This window comes from Bos indicus, chromosome 4, assembly GCF_029378745.1.
Source record: "Bos indicus isolate NIAB-ARS_2022 breed Sahiwal x Tharparkar chromosome 4, NIAB-ARS_B.indTharparkar_mat_pri_1.0, whole genome shotgun sequence".
NCBI classification, from domain to species: domain Eukaryota; kingdom Metazoa; phylum Chordata; class Mammalia; order Artiodactyla; family Bovidae; genus Bos; species Bos indicus.
In genome coordinates this window covers 66004664-66021307 of record NC_091763.1, presented here as the reverse complement: position 1 = coordinate 66021307, position 16644 = coordinate 66004664, and the positions used below count along the sequence as shown (strand labels likewise).

The following is a 16644-nucleotide window of genomic DNA, read 5'->3' as shown; positions in this document are numbered from 1 at the left end:
CGGCCCCATCCCACCATGCGACCCACCTGGAACGACTGCAGAAAGGAGTTGAAATAGATGAACACGATCTGTGACAGCTCGTCCTCCCCAGGGTTGACGAAGAAGAGCATGTAGGTAATGCCCAGAAGGGGCAGGAGAACCAGGGTGGCCTTCACCGCCTTCCTGTGGGGCGGAGGGGGAAAAGGTGACAAGACCCATCTGAGCCCAAACTTCAGGTGGGTCCTCACTGGCTGGTGTTTCTTCTGGGAGCCTGAGTGAGGCCCCCAGGTGAAACTCAGAGGGTCCTGCCCAGAGGCAGGGGATGCCCCAGATGGCCTCCTCATTCCTTCCCTGCTGAGGGTCGAGGCACCCATCACTTACCTGTACTGGATTGTCTCTGATGTGGTGGATGCTCGTAACTTTGTCATTAAGATCCTGACAATGTTGAACAGAAATATAAAGTTGATCTGGAGGGAGAAGGGCAGGGAGGAGAAAAGGAAGAGCCATGAGGTGGGGACGAGATGAGAGCCTTCTCCCCTGCAGCCCCCTGAAAATCCATGTCCCATGCACACTCCCGTTCCACCTGTCACCCCAGCACCTGCATGGGGTCCCAAGGCCTCTGCCCCTCCCTTCTAAGGGTAGGCAGGTACCCCATTTGCTCAGTCCCCTGTCATCATTCATTTTTTAGAGGAAAACGCTAAAATATTCACAGACACCTCTGAGGCCATGGGGATGAACAGGCTCCTGGGCTGACTCCGAGGCTCCTAGAAGGGCCTTATTTATCTTCATTCTGAGCCTTCTCTTAGCATCGGAGCCTGCCACACCCAGCCTCTCCCCAGGACCTGCCCATGTGGCCTCCCGGGGCAGCTTCAAGCTGTGTGTAGTCTCTGTGGGTGTGCAGGTGTTGGCCTGTCTGTGTGCTGCCCTCTCAACGTTCCATGTGGGTCTGTGCTCTGTGCCGGGATGTTTGCCTGGGAGTGTGCTCACGTATGAGTGTGTATCTGGGGACACGGACATGCCTGTGTCCCTCTTCATCCATCTCCAAGTACAAGTTGACAAGAAAGTGAGCACTGTAGGCCTGACACCCCAGGAGTCTCCCCCAGGAAAGAGGGAGATACATATTAACCCAGGGGTGTCTGCTGGGTCATGTGTGTACACACATCTGAGTATGTGCACACACACACACACGCCCTTCCTGTCCCAGGCCTGAGACTCTGTCATTTCTGAAGTCTCCTAAGTTCTGGACCCCAGACAGGGAATTTGGGGACATAGACATTCCTGTGGCCTCTGGATCACCCCTAAGCTTGAGGATGCTCCAGGGGCCTGGGGTGGGCGTGGGGGGTCCCTCCTCAGTCACAGCCTGCTGCTCTTGAACTGTAGTGGCATAGCCTGGTGAACCCAGGGTGAGGGGTGGTGGAAGCTTTCAGCCAGGGCTGCCATGGCCTAATGCACCTTGCTTCCTCTTGAGGCTCATCTAAGCTCTAGCTCCTGGGTTTCTGGTATATTCTCCTGGATCATGAGGTCACTTTGACACATAGGTAGATCCTAATTTTCTCATACAAGTGATACAAAACACTTGACCTTTTCTGATTCTTCCTAACTTCTCTGAAAAGAGAGGTTACTGGAATCAAAATATATTCTCATTTCTTCCATATTTCCCTACATTTTAAACCTTATTCACTAACAGTTCATAAACCCCTTAACCAATTCAATTATCCACTCATTTTTATCCATCATTCCTTTAATCCATCCATCCAAATATTACTCGACCACCTACCCACTTATTTAAAGTGTGACATTCATCTACCCATCCATCCAACCACCCATCCATCCATCTAAGTATCTATTCAACATTCCATTCATCAATTTATCTACCCTCTCACTCACTTAACAGATAACATACACAGATTCACTAACCACCTACCACCCACCCATCTACCCAATAAGCAGTTGCTGAGCACCTTTGAGTTACAAGGCCCCTTCTGTGAGGCAAGAGCAGGACAGGGGCTGCTGCAGAGGGTCTGGGAGACAAGGCCTTATCCCCTCTCCTCACACCAGGCAGGAGTTGGTGACACCGTTCCCACCCCATCTCAGCCTGGTCTGTGCAGCCCCAAAGTCACTCTTTCCTTTTGAGCTTGGCTCCCAGCCTCCCCATTTACAACATCTTCTCCACCTCATTTAACTGCAGGCACCTTCCTCCCTTCCCCAGGGAGGCACTGACACCACCCTCCCCACCACTTCCCAAACCTTCCCTGTCTGCACATGTGCAGAGGCAGGCAGGGAGGGAGGAGGCCTGACATCTCTTCCTTCTTGGCTTCAGACATGATTGGAGAGGAAGTCACAGCCCTTGGGAGTGTCCTCTGCATCCCTTCAGCTCTGGGTATTCGGGTGCTGCCATCACATCTCTGCTCCCTCTTCGCACCTCTCCCAGCCTTAGCTTCTTGTCATGCACATTCACTGGCTCAAGCAACATAGCCAGCCTGCTAGCCTTGCCTGATCTATAGCGTCTCAGAGGCCCAGGTCCTGAGTCCAACTACATGCAGGGCCCTGTCTGGGCCATGGAGAAAGCCCAGATGACTCACATCCCTGACCACAAGGCTGCTGAACACACCAAGTTCTTCAACTAGAGTATGCACATCAAAGGTGCTTATTCCAAATACAGATCCTGGACCTACCCCAGAGATTTCCAGTGGCAGATGAGGGCCCTGGAACCTGCATTTGGGACAGGGGAAGCTGAGATGCTGCAGAGCAAGACACCATCCATGGAACAAAGAGCCGAGTCTTTCGCCAGACAGACCTCACGTGCCATCCACCATTCACCTGTAGCTGCAGGGGGCAGTTTCCAGGCTGGGGCTTTCTCTGGTGCCAGGGGATCTAGCTCAGAAAACAGAGAGGGGCCTGGAAAGGAGGGGATTCCAGGTCCCCAGGGCATCCTCCACTGATGGGACATGAAGCGTGTGGGTAAGTAACCTGGCTTCCCAACCGAGGGTCAGTTCTGAGACTCTTCCACTTGCTGCCCCAGGGAAGCCTGCTCATCACTACACCTCTGTCAGTTTCCTTCCTTGTCTTCTGCTTTCACTCTCATTCTACTTCCGGGGACCACCTCCTCCATAAACACACATGGCTCTAATTTCAGCTATTCCAACTAGAATCTGCGTGGCCTTGGGCAAATTGCTTAATTAACCTTTCTGAGCTTCTGCTTCCTTGCTGGTCTAGCAGGGATTGCCACCGAGCCTGTCTGGGAAGGTCCACTCACGTTCAAATACTCACGGAGAGCACCGAGCTTGTGCTTTTCCCACGCCGACAACAATGACAACAGCCTCCCGCAAACCCACCCAAGCCAACTCACTTCCCAGAACCCAGAAACAAGCACGGGTCTCTCAGACAGTAGTGAGCTGCCAGGGGACAGCAGCAGTGGGAGGGGCACCAAGCTCGCATTCAATGGAAGGGACAGCAAGAGGTGGTGGGTGACCCGCCCCTTAGGTCTCAGCTCAGCTAGCTATGAGTGGTAACCCTGTATAGTCATTTCATCTCTCAGGTTCTTCATCTGTGAAACAGGGGCATTATCCCCACCTCCAGGCTTCAAGGATGTGAGGACCGGAAATGAAGATAGAGCTTCTGGAAGGGTTGAACTTAGAACCTGGAAGCCCTGTCCATGCACATAGCAGAGTGTGGGCTGGGTCCACAGGGAAAGACAAGCACAGGATCCTCAGTGAGGGTGGAACCAAAGGAGGGGGTGTGGACAGGAGGTGGGAATCGGGTCCTGGCATTGGGCCTTCCTGGCTTCCCTGGTGGCTCAGAAGGTAAAGAATCTGCCTGCTAATGCAGGAGACCCGGGTTCTTTCCCTGGGTCAGGAAGATTCCCCTGGAGAAGGGCGTAGCAACCCATCCCAGTATTCTTGCTTGGAGAATTCCACAGGCAGAGGAGCCTGGCAGGCCACAGACCATGGGGCGGCAAAGAGTCTGACATGACTGAGTGACTAACACACACACACACACACACACACACACACACACACACACACACACACACACTGGGCCTTCCCAGCCCGTCCCCCTTCTCTGTGCATTTCCTCACTGCTGTCCAGCATCTTTGCAGAGGGGGCTCGCACCCCACCCAGGTCAGCCTTCCTTGGCTGGTTCTCAGGCTCATCAGAAGCCTTCTCCCTCCAGAATGGGCTCTTGGCTGCTGGTGGGGAAGGGATGGGTCTCATGGGGTTTCCATTTACACTGTGGAGGGGGTGGGGATCAGTGACTCATTGCAGCTGGGAATCCAAGGACAATGATCCCTCCAACTGACTGCTGACAATGAATGGCTTCCATTTCTGAAATGAATGGAGCCCCGATGGTAGAGTTTCAGGCAGTGGGTAAAAACCTTCTTAGTCATATATATCAAGGACACTCCAAAGAAGGGGTCAAATGAATCCTGGAGGAAGTTACAAAAGGGTGAAGAGTAAGGAGATAAAAAGAGATAAACAGTCTTTGTCTCTAAGGTAGACCAAAGAAACCCCCATTAGGCACCTGCTGTGAGCAAGAGGGGCATGGCCATTCCCTCTCAAGCTTCCCACAGGGAGCGAGTGGCCCTTTAAGGAAGCTGGTACATACAGGAGCCTGAAATTACCAAGCCTGAAATAAGTCTTACGTAAATGCCAATTTCTTATGGGGCTCTTTTGTATGTTTCTTTTTTTTTTTAAATGTATGATATATAATGGGTTCATTTTTTTGCAGAATGCAGCCTCTACTTAAACTCTACCTTAATTAAAGCTCACTGTGGTTTAGAGACATGGCGGCAATTATATCTTAGATGTGAATACTTTTGGCAAAGGGCGGGGAGCTGGGTAAGGAACAATTGCTCATTATGCTCTGCTTCATTCAGTCCCACTGCTCCAGGCTGGGGGCGGTGGGCTGAGCCCTGGAGGAGGTCTCTGTGGGTGGAGGGAGAGGTAGGTCTGGGCTGAATCGAATCCTGCAGACCCTTCTCTTGTCACCAGTTGCCCCCTCTCCCCCGGCCTGGCTGTCTCGACATTGAACCTGGCAAGGGGATGTCAGAGGCACTAGAAATCTGCCAGTCAGACCCACTCTCTGTCCAGAGAAAGAACCCAAGGGCCAGAGAGGGGAAGGGGGCTGCATCAGGGTGTAGAGTGTTGGAAAAGAGAGGATGGAGTGCCAAGCAGTGTGGTACTGTGCACAGAGTGTGTGTGGGGGCGGGGGGAGCGGCTGCTCCAGGCCACGTCCTTCCCCGGCATCTCTGTGGTGGGTCCTCTGCAGTCCTCCGGGTGCCCAGCCCCATCCCAGTTCCCACTGAGGACCTACCAGGAGCACGAGGATGATGGGGCCCTGGTAGATGTAGTCCACCAGGTCTCCGGGCTCCTTGCCAAACCAGCACCTGCAAAGATGGGGTGGCTGTAAGTGGCCTGCTGAACCAGAGCCTGGGACCACTGCAGCCTTGGAGCCAGGGCCCTCTGGCTTGATCCTTTCTGAGACCCCATCTTCATGGCTGCTCCTCCCGCTAAAGCCTGGGTGGACAACCCCAGACTCACTGACCTCCTTGGCTCACTCCTGAGCTGCCTTTTGCCCTACGTGGAGGGTCTGGTCTCCTCAGATAGACTGCGGGAGGGTCTGGGTCTCCTTCTCCTCACTCCTCCACCCCCATCCCAGACTGCTGGGCCCAGGGCTAGACCCACAAGAGACTCATGAATGGAGAGCTGGGTTCCCCCTTGCTGGCCCAAAGCCCAGCTGCCTGCACCACCTGTTCCCGCATTGCTTGGAACACGCCGCTCCTGTGCCAGGCACTTAGCCACACAAAGCTGCAGGTGTGGAAGCGGGAGCCTTCTCCCAGTGGATCCCCAGCCTCATGCACTCAGGGGAGGAAGCCAGCTTCTATGCTGGTTGGTTATTCTCTGGGGGTGCCAGGAGTGGAGAAGCTTCAGGGTCTGGGCAGGGTTAGCCCAGGACCCAGTCTGGCTGTCAGCAACTCTTAGTGGACTGCAGAAAGGGCCCTGCAGACTTCAGGAAGTTCTGTCTTCCACAACCCTCAAGGCCACCCAGTGCACACTGCCTAGGTGTGTGCGCTCACTGCTGGCTTCCTAGCACAGGGATTTGTTTCTTTGCTTAAATGCCCCCACGACGGGAAGCTCACTACCTCTCAAGGCAGCCCTCTCACTCTTGGGAAGCTTTTATTGCTAGGAGCCTGGAAACTACCCCATTCCTGCCCCCGCCCCTAAATCTCATCTGTTCTCTCCAGCCTTGGAGACTGCTGGAAGATCTGAACATAGAGACTGACATTCCTTGTCTTCTCTTCTCTCAGCTGGTGGCTCCCAGCTTCCCCACCATTCCTTGGCTGACCTGTTGCCACCATCTGTGCTGAGGCTATTTCAAAGTCTCTGGTGCAGAGGGCCCCAGTGTGGAACACTGCACCCCAGGCAGAGACTGGGATGCAGAGTAAAACAAGTGTCCACTGGCCTGACCCGGGGCATCTGTGAGTGGCTCAATGCCACAATCTTGGATGTGCTCTGGCCTGAAACCTGGGAGTCCTTGGCCTCCTCCATATGGCTCAAGCCAGGCTCGCCACACCCAAATCTAGGAGGAGGCCTTACCCAAGGCCAAGGGATTCATGCATTGGACACCTAAAAGAACCATGATTCCTAACTCAGTTCCACAAAGTTGACTTGACACTATCACACGAGTACCTCTGGGTGCCGGGGAAAGTTTTTCAATTTTAAAACAATGGAAAAGTGCATCTGTCCTGGCATGGCTGCAGTTCCTACCTGCTCACGGCTGGCCAGTCCTACTTACTGTTCATTCTCGTAGTAGAGCTTGCCAATGGCCCAGGCGATGACGATGGGGCAGGGGACGCCTGAAAGAAGGACAGATACAGCTGCAGTGGACAGAGAGATGGTCAGGAGACCCTCATGTAGAGCACAGAGTCGGGGGACTACAAAGGGCTAGGACATTGTTTCCAATCATTCAACTGCAGGCCATCTAGGACCTTGGGGGGCCCTGTTCCTAGACCCCTGCCCACCCCTCCCCCACTCTCAGCTATCCCCTCCAAGCAGGTCAGAGAGATGAGAGGACAGTGTGATTTTCTGAGATTTTTTGATAGAGAAGTGGAGCTGGCCAGCTCCTCTTTTGAGGTGAGAGACAAAGGTCTTTGGATCAGCCATTCCAAGCAAGAAGAGGAGGACCATTTGTGGACTGTCCTCTTGGAGGGACTATTTGCTTCTCCCTCGTCTACGTGGAGGAGAGCTCCTGCCTCCTCAGACTGTCCTGGGGATGGTAGATGGCAATGTGGTGCCATCCTTGGACCCAAGATGAAAGGAGGTGACCCTGTCAGCAGAATCCTCTCCCCACTAGACCCTGCAGGCCCCCCGGGACCCTCACACCATCCAATGAAGAGGAAGAGCCACTTGCGCAGGCGCTCGGTGGAGTAGGTCATGACAATGGCCGTGTGCAGGTAGCAGCCCTCTACGAACATCCAGAAGAAGTTTGTCACCACGAAGTAGTTGAAGATGGTGGTGATGCAGCGGCACCAGACCTGCACGGGGCAAGCGGTAGTCAGCAGGCGCCTGGAGCCAAGCCCCCCGGTGCACAGCTCGCATGCTGACAGAGGGGAGTCATTCAGCAGGTGCCTGGAGCCAAGCCCCCAGGTGCATGGCTTGCGTGCTGACAGAGGGGAGTCATTCAGCAGGTGCCTGGAGCCCAGGCCCCCGGCGCACAGCTCACGTGCTGACAGAGGAGACTCATTTGCGTTAGGTCACGGACCCGGAATTAAACACTCTCGAATCTCATTGGGGGAAACTTCATCCTTCATCATTCGTCTTTCAGTTTTTCAGATTAAGGGGCCAGGCTCCCCTGGAACCACGGTGTCTGACTTCTCCCTGGTGATTTCTTATCTCCTTTTTCATAAAAGAAAGTGGGAGTCTGGCTCTGAGCTTTCTGCAGGGAGAGGCTAGAACTGAACAGCACTGCTGTGTATCACTGTCATTTTCTCCAGCATGTGCGTTGGGTTCAGGAGCTCAGTAATGTACGACTCTCTGAGACCCCATAGACTGTAGCCTGCCAGGCTCCTTTGTGCATGGGATTTTATCAGCAAGGATACTGGAGTGGGTTGTCATTTCCTCCTCTGGGGGATCTTCCTGACCCAAGGATCGACTGAACCCATGTCTCCTGCCTTGGCAGGTGGATTCTTTACCACTAAGCCACCTAGCAAGCCTATTTTCTTGAGGATCACCTTCAGTTCACAGCAAATCAGCCTGGTTTCCATTTAGGGATGGACAATGAAATTTCATGCAGAAAAAAATTAGTGAGTCAATTAAAAGAAAACTGCTATTGAAATAGTACAGGGTCTGTGAAGGTGAGCCACAGCTCTGGAGGTGATCGTCCCAGATTCCCGGGTTTAGGAAATTCTGGGCTTAGCATGATCGCAGCTGTCTCTGGAATGGAGAAGGAAACGGCGACCCACTCCAGTGTTCTTGCCTGGAGAATCCCAGGAGGGAGAGCCTCGTAGGGGGAGCCTCGTAGGCTGCCGTCTATAGGGTCGCACAGAGTCGAACACAACTGAAGTGACTTAGCAGCAGCAACAGCAGCAGCAGCTGTCTCTGGAGGGAGACTCGCTATTGCTGGGGCCTCTGGCAAGTGGCCTAACGTCTCTGAACCTCACTGCATTGTAGAGGAAAAGATAATGCCATCTTACAGGCTGGTTCCAGGAGACGGAGGTGGCAAAGGCAGGCACCACGAAATGAATGCCGTTGCCACGTGCCTTCTCAGTTGAGGGGAATTTGTCCTTGTCCCTCTGAGCAGAGTTACTACCACTCCCTCAGAGGACAAGCCTGCCCAGAGCCATCATGGGCCACAGCCCAGACCTCTTCTCAATGGACCCTACCCAGCCATCTTCCCTGGGGATTTGTCCCCAGGGCACCCTCAGAGCTGAGAACGTGGGCAGTGGCGGTCAGAGGAGCCCTGTCATGGGAAGCGGACTGTGGACGGCTCAGCCCCTCTCTGTCAGGCTCTAATAGCCTCGGCTGTCAGAGCACCAGCTGAGCTAATCTCAGCCTCTGTGGCTTCCCCCCATGATCCCAGTCCTGATCTTGGACTCCATGTGGCCGTCTGTCTTCTTTGTTCTGAGAAAGTCCTGCTGAGGAGGGACTCCAAAGATCCTCTCCTCCAAACCCTGCTTTCCCCACCCCCCCAAGTTAACAATGCCTTGTCAATACAAGCCAACAGTGGGCTGCACGACACCCCAAACTGACTGAATTCCATTGATGCTGAGGCAAGGCTCGACGAGGGGCCAAGTCAAAAGGCAAACCGGGCTGGGTGTGCGCTCAGGACTAGCCATCCAAAGACAATGTATTGAGCAGTCTCTAACAGTGGACAAAAGAGCTCTGTGCATGGCTCCATTCTAGGCTCTGGTTTCACAACCTGGACGCAGTACAACAGCGGTTGACACAAATCCAGGGTGGGCAGCTAACGTGCTGTTCTGCTCAATGTCCTGATGGCCCAGCTGCAGAGGCATCATAACAATGTAATCTAACCTTTCTGAGCCTCGGTTTCCATGTCTGGAAAATTCCATGTAGGAAAATTCCTACAACTCTCTAATTGGAATCAAGTGAGCTAAAGCTCAATAGAGGTTAATTTCAGCCCCCTTTCCTCTAAGGGACCTTCGGGAGGTGCTGAATGCACGAGACAGGGAGTGGAACAGGATAAACCAAAGTCTGGTGTCTGGTCTGAGCGGCTCTCAAGACCCCATCTGGAGCCCCATTCCCCCACTCCCGGCTCTGGAGGGACAATGATGTGGTAGAGGTGAGCTCAGGTTCAGGTCTGCATGTGAAGATGGGGTGAGAGAGGTGGGAGCCCCCCAACCCCCCAGGCCCAGCCCAAACCTCCACCCACGACCTCATTGCTCTCGTGCACTTCGTGGTCGATGAGCTGCAGCAGGAACCACATGACATTCCGCAGGATAAAGGTGGTGATGAGATTCCAGTGAATCACGTTCCGCAGACAGCGAATGCTCCTGTGCGAGACCCAGGACAGCTGTCAGCCGGGTCAGGCTGCACCTGGGCTCAGAGCTCAGTTGGGTCAGCTGGGCCTGTGCCCCTCCCTCTGACCCGAGGTGAGGGAGAGACTTAGCCTGGGATGAAGGCAAGGCAGTCTTCCAGGGCCAGCACCCCTTTTGCATTCTGCATGCCTGCTAGCGGTCAGTGCTCTGGTGCCTCCTCAAACCTCTTTTGTCCTTTGGCCCGAGGGTCGCCGGAGTGGAGGTTAGAATGTCTGGGATGGGGAAGGGGATGCCATGTGGGGTGGGGGGGGAGGGCGGAGAAAAAGCAGGGGTGAGGTGGACTCACCGCAGGGCCAGGAAAAGCAGGAAGGCACCCACGAGGGCTGCCACGGACACGCAGTGGCCCAGGTAGTTGACGATGAGTGCAATTCGGTAGTGCAGGTCGTACTTCCTCTGCTGGACAGACAGACAGACACACAGGCAGCTGGAGGCCTGGGGCACGCGGCTACTCTAGCGACGGCCACCTAGTGGGTCCTGACCTCGGGGGGCAGAAGAGGCTCCAAGTGTCACCAGCACACCTGGCTCCCACAGCTGTCTCCTGTCAGCCCTGCGTGGCTCTTGGTATAAACGGCTGTGGTCAGGAGTCCCGACATGCACTTTGGGGCAGATCTGAACACAACGTATCCTGAGCTACGCCAGAATTGTGGGGATGTAGACTCTGTTTTATTTTATTTTTGTAATTAATTTATTTTAATTGGAGGCTAATTACTTTACAATATTGTGGTTTTTGCCATATATTGACATGAATCAGCCATGGGCGTACATGTGTCCCCCCATCCTGAACCCCACTCCCACCTCCCTCCCCATCGCTTCTATTTTATTTGTAATTCTGGAATGGAAGTAGCTACACCTGTGTCTTGTCCCAGCCCACACCCTAGTGGGATGCGCCTCCGAGTGCATGGACGTCTACCTCTGGGACTCGGTTTTGGCATCTGTGTAATGAAGCCAACCTGCCCTCTCGTCTCTGAAGCAGCGAACTGTGTATGGCAGGTCTGGGGGTCCCTTGGGACCAGTCTGCTCTGGGTACAGCTGTGAGGGGGTGTCTTGTCTGTAGAGATTTTAAGAAGAGTATCAAGGCCAAATAAAAGTCAGTCTGCTTTATCACCACTCACTGGCAATTCTAAACAGAGGCAATGATTAAGATAATCCTTCCTGTCAGGGCAGACTGTCCCGACACCCCGCCCTCACTTTGGTTTACCAGTGTTCACATCTCAAGCACTGTGAGATGGAGAGTGAAGGCGGAGGGCCAGAGGGGACCACTTTCTCTCCTTTACGACCGTCCTGCTTGCCTCTCTTGTGGCCTCACTATAGACCTCCTTTGGCTCACATTTTGTAGAATCACTTTCTCAGGGTAGACAAATGTTTTTTCTCTGAACTTGGACTTCTTTTGGGGAAAAGTTACAGCCTCACTGGGGGCTGTAATGGGTGAATGAGGAGGAAGATGGAGGTGGGATGTGTCTTTTGGAGTCAGGAGTGAGAAGTAGCTTCAAAGGGGAGGAGGTTGGCACCACAGACAGTAGGGAATCCAGTTCCAGAGCAAGGGGAGGGGTGAAGTCTGAAGGGGACCCAGCTTCCTGCAGGGAATAGCCCTCTGAGCACTGTGCCTGTTTCCACATGGGGTCGCAGAATCAGAATGCCGGATGGGGAAACAGGCCCAGAGGAGGGGCGTCACACAGCCTGTCAGAGGTGGGGACACTGGTCACATGGTCATTCCCTGCTGTGTCGGTGCCACCTTGCTTGCATCCCTCACCAGCTGAACTCTCCTGAAGGTGGGGCTCTATGTCCCCTTCTCTACGCACCACAACGTCACTGAGCACAGGACGGGGACAAGAGGGGCAAAAAGTGGTGGGTGGTTGCCACAGGGCTGGTTCTGCCCACCTTGGAACCCTCTGTGCTCAGTCTGAGTCCTACTACTTATGCAAGGACCAAGGGTGGGGCAGGTGGGGACACTCACCTTATCATCCAAAATGGGTTCACACTGTGAGTAGTTGATCCGCGAGGCCCACGTCCCATTCTCCAAGCACTCTCGGTAGGCATTCCCTACAAAAGATGTCAAGCACCAAGCAGGGGCGGCGGTCACTTCTCTCCTCAAGAACTCTCCCTGGCTCCCTGGTACCCACAGGTTAAGGTCCCTACATTTCAGTCTCTCTAGACCTGCAAACACAACACGCCTGACATTCACGTGAAAGTCATTAATGTGAAACGTGCATAGAAGGCTTACCCCTCCCCCCGGGGGTAGCTAAAAGGCATGATTAAACCCATTTCTGATACAATCTTTGACTAGCAATTTGTACATTTCCTTTAATTTTGTTCGAAACTGAACCCCAGGGACTTCCCTGGTGGTCCAATGACTAAGCCTCCACGCTCCCAATGCAGTGGGTCCAGGTTTGATTCTGGTCGGGGAACTAGTGCCCACACACTGAAACCAAGAATTTGCACACCACAACTAAAAATTCTGCATGGCACTACTAGAGATCCCACGTGCTTCAGTGAAGAGTGAAGATCCTGTGTGTTGCAACTAAGACCCGGCGCAGTAAATAAACATTAAAAAAAAAAAAGATTGAACGCCATTGTGAGCCCTGGGATGTGGCTGAAGATTCACTACTTTTAGCACGATGAATAGTTTCCAAACCTATCATAGTCATTTTATGCTCCTGAGATCCATACTTTCCCACCAGCACTTCCATGTGCTCCGCAGTCACTATTTACACGCAGGTGTCTGCCCCGTGCCAGCTCCTCTTCTGCTTCATTTACATGCGCCCATTCGATCCTCACAGCAACCCGATGGAGGAAGCCCTAAGATTAACCCATTTTATAGATGAGAAAAGTGAGGCACAAGGCAATCGAGCAGCTTGCCAAGGATACAGAGATAAGAAGATTCCAACCCAGAAGGTCCAGTTCAGGGCTTATGTTCCTAACCCCTAAGCCACTGGGCAGTGGTACAGGAACGACAGCAATGTGGGGCAACAAGACTGCTGCTGACCTGGAGCTGCGGCTGCTTGGGAGGCCACCACGTGATGTCTAAATGTTTGAGAACTCGCCTCTGTGTTCAAGTTGGAGTGTGATGTGCAAAAAGACATTTCAGAACATCTGTGTCTGATACACAGAAGGGAGGGCTTTATTGAAAGGGGATGCACAAAGTTCAAAGAATGCTCCTATTTTCTTTAAATCCTAGCTTGACTGTCAAGATCTAGCTCCTAAGCCACCCTCTCCATGCGACAGAGGTAGCCCACTGTCACCTCCAGCCAGGAGGAACCTCTCATATCTGATAACTCCAAAGCCCTCTGCTGCCTCTGCTCGGCATTTTGCTGTTTTCTGTACCTTACCTCCCCCGCTTACTCAGAAACTCTAAACCACCCGTTGTTCAGCGGTAATTTGTACCAGGGTTCTGCTCTCTGGCTAATGGGCAGTTGTTTGTGGATTTTTCTTTTGCGCTTACGTTTGAATCACAATACAAAGCTAATTAAAATAAATGGTTCACAGAGCACAGAGTCACAGAGCTGGAGGGGGGAACCTTAGATTGTTTTTGGAAGCAATGAATTCTGAAATAATTAAGTTACCTTAAAAATCCACTTCCGCTGAGCTAACAGTGAGTTAAAAGCAATGAAATTATGAAGGCATACTTGCTGAAGAGCAGAAACAATGGCGGAGATTCTATTAGCCTAATTGTTTTTTAATTTGAGCTCATAGGTTTTTCAAATTTGGGGTTGTTAGTGGCCTACTCCTGACTCCTGGGCCTGTCACCTGTCAGCGAGGTCCCCGGCCAGGGTATGAGTCAGTTAGGCCAGTGTTGGTCTGACACCGACTCTGACCCAGTGCAAGGACATCAGCTCCTTGCCCCTCACTGTGGCACCCAGCCCCAGTGGGGTCTCTCCCCCTACAGGTTTGTTATATACAGAAGAGTTGTATGTGCAGAGAATGTGATGCATAGGATCAGTGATGGCACTGAACTAAGTAAGAGCAAAGGGTGAAGCCAAAAGGACCAATGTAAAGGCATTTGGGAAGGGTGAGTGCTTTATCAAATAAACAGTCCCTCCCTGATAGGGGTTTAGAGTCCCTCTCAAAAGACATGGGTGAGATGAGACAGACTCTGATTCTGGCTAGAGTCCAAAAGGCAGAAAATTTTATCTTCTATGGATGTGTTCTTAGATGTTATCCAGGCTTCAGAAGTTCAGTGCTAAGCTCCTTCCTCCAGGAAGGCCTTTTTGATTGCTTCCATCTAAACAGTCTCTTTCTCCTGCGTCTTCCAATACCTCCATGCTCCTCAGTCCTGACAGCCTGAGCCCCACACTTAAGCACTTACATATGACCCGGACCTGAGTTGTTCAGGTGCATGAGTCTGGTGTCTCAGATCAGTGTGGGGCTCCCTGAGGATGTTGTTATTGTCCAGTTGCCCAGTCATGTCTGATTCTCTGAGACCCCATGGACTGCAGCGTGCCAGGGCTCCCTGTCCCTCACCATCTCCCAAAGTTTGCCCAAGTTCACGTCCATTGCATCAGTGATGCCATCCAGCCGTCTTATTCTCTGATGCCTTCTTCCTCTTCCCAGCATCTTTCCCAGCATCAGGGACTTTTCCAATGAATCGGCTGTTCACATCAGATGACCAAAATACTGGAGTTTCAGCATCAGTCTTTCCAACGAGTATTCAGGGTTGATTTCCCTTAAGATTGACTGGTTTAAGGCTGTCCAAGGGACTCTCAGGAATCTTCTCCAGGACCACAGTTCGAGGCATCAATTCCTACCCCTGAGCTGAGAACACTCATCTCCCAAGTACGGTATCTTGTGGTGGTACTGACCATGGGTGGGCTTGAGGATGGGAGGGGTCAGGCTAGAGAGGCTGCAGATCTGAGACCTTTCTGGTCCTCTACATCAATGCCCTTGGGGTACCAAGCTCTATGGAATTCTGTCTCCTCCTTTATTTCCGCCGCCCCCTGGAGTCCACCCCTCTCCTGTCCCCCCCACCCACCTCCTCTCTGGTCATCTTGCCTGGACTGGTACAGCAGCCTCCTCTCTCGCCTCCCTGCCTCATCGCTTGTCCCCCTTGACCTCTGTCCTTTAGCCCCATTTCATGTTAATATCTAAATAAAAGCCATCTGCTGCTGCTGCTGCGTGCATGCTCAGTCATGTTAACTCTTTGAGACCCCACGGACTGTAGCCCACCAGGCTCCTCAGACCATGGGGATTCTCCAGGCAAGAATACTGGAGTGGGTTGCCATTTCCTTCTCCAGGGGATCTTCCCAACCCAGGGATCGAACCCATATCTCCTACATCTCCTGCATTGGCAAGCAGATTCTTTACTACTGAGCTACCTGGGAAGCCCAATAAAGGCCATGAACAGCTTTTTACCGTTCTGGAGAATAAAGTCCAACTTTCCAGGTGTGCTAATCAAGGCTCTTGACACTCGGGCCCCAGCAGAACTTGCCTGACCCCTCGCTACCTCTCCACATGGCTGGTGATATTTGCACCAGCAGGCCTGGCACACACCACCCCTCAAGACTCTCACCCAATACCCACTGACAAACTCCCACCTCTCTTTTAACCCCAAGCTCTAATGCCGCCGCCTCCTGGAGGCTTCCCCAGTACCCAGGGTACTAATCTCTTCCTTTTCCCTCTAAACACCTCCTTTATGTCTTCCCATTTTTTGAAACATAGGTCTTCATACTCTATTGCCCTTGAACTACAGCAGCACATCCATTTCATATCATAGTCCAGCACACACACATATCCCTCACATGACTAAATCCAGTTTCACAAAGCAAATTTTATCTTACCACAGCTATAATAGTTTCTTTCTATTCTTTTCTAACGAATTACATGTATTTTATACCCAAATGCTAGTCATGACCCCCTAAATTTACTTCACAATCTGCTATCAACACAGTTTGAAAAAGAAAAATCTTCTAGAGCATTTGACATCATCACTATGGGCTTAATCTCTTTAGAATTGATCCTTCTTTTCTTTGCTACTGAACTTAAGCTCCCTGGGGACAGACAAGTAGACAGAAACCATATTGGAGTCAACAGATCCTGCCTCGGGGGTGAGCCATTGAGTACATGTGGGCTGAATCAAATTAACTCAAACCTGGGGAAGTAGGGTCTGAGATGTGGGATGTAGTGGTGGGAGGGGGCTTCCCCCTCTGGGGACCCAGTCATGCCTGGGAATAAGGCTCTGGTTATATACAATGAGTACCAGGAGGCTGGAAGACAGATGTTCCCAGCACTTCGGGAGAGTTGGCTAATGAGGACACTGAGCCCTCAGGCACAGCCTCAGACAGAAGAAAGGAAGACTGGAAGAGTCCCCACTGGGAACCAGAGGAAGATGGGCACGGAGAGTGTGAGGGCAGGTGGTCAGGCCAGAATTGTGGGGATGGAGGCAGAAAGGTGGGTGCCTGTTACCACAGCAATACAGGTGCCCCACCAAAGACAGATGCCAGTGGTGTGCAGTGTGGTCTTCCAGGGGCATCAGGGTCTGTATGATGCAGGCAAGGTCTTCTCTTCCAGGGCTCTGTGGTCTGGGAAGCCCGGACTCTAACCCTGGCAGCATGACAGGACTCTGCCCCGAGTGGCCCTGGCCTGTTGAAAGCTCTCATTACAATATGCTGTCTCCCTTT

The 16644-nt window shown here is 52.6% G+C and overlaps 1 protein-coding gene across 2 annotated transcripts in view; it reads right to left on the bottom strand.

Annotated features, from left to right (window-relative positions):
- Nucleotides 1–16644, bottom strand: part of CRHR2 (corticotropin releasing hormone receptor 2) — a 44956-nt gene that overhangs the window by 3466 nt on the left and 24846 nt on the right. For both annotated transcript variants that reach the window (XM_070787888.1, XM_019958812.2), the window contains 8 exons: nt 11988–12073; nt 10320–10429; nt 9871–9988; nt 7360–7513; nt 6775–6835; nt 5293–5365; nt 361–446; nt 27–162 (listed from right to left, as the gene is read on the bottom strand). In XM_070787888.1, coding sequence (XP_070643989.1) covers nt 27–162; nt 361–446; nt 5293–5365; nt 6775–6835; nt 7360–7513; nt 9871–9988; nt 10320–10429; nt 11988–12073 — 824 coding nt within the window. The remainder of the gene's footprint in view (nt 1–26; nt 163–360; nt 447–5292; nt 5366–6774; nt 6836–7359; nt 7514–9870; nt 9989–10319; nt 10430–11987; nt 12074–16644) is intronic.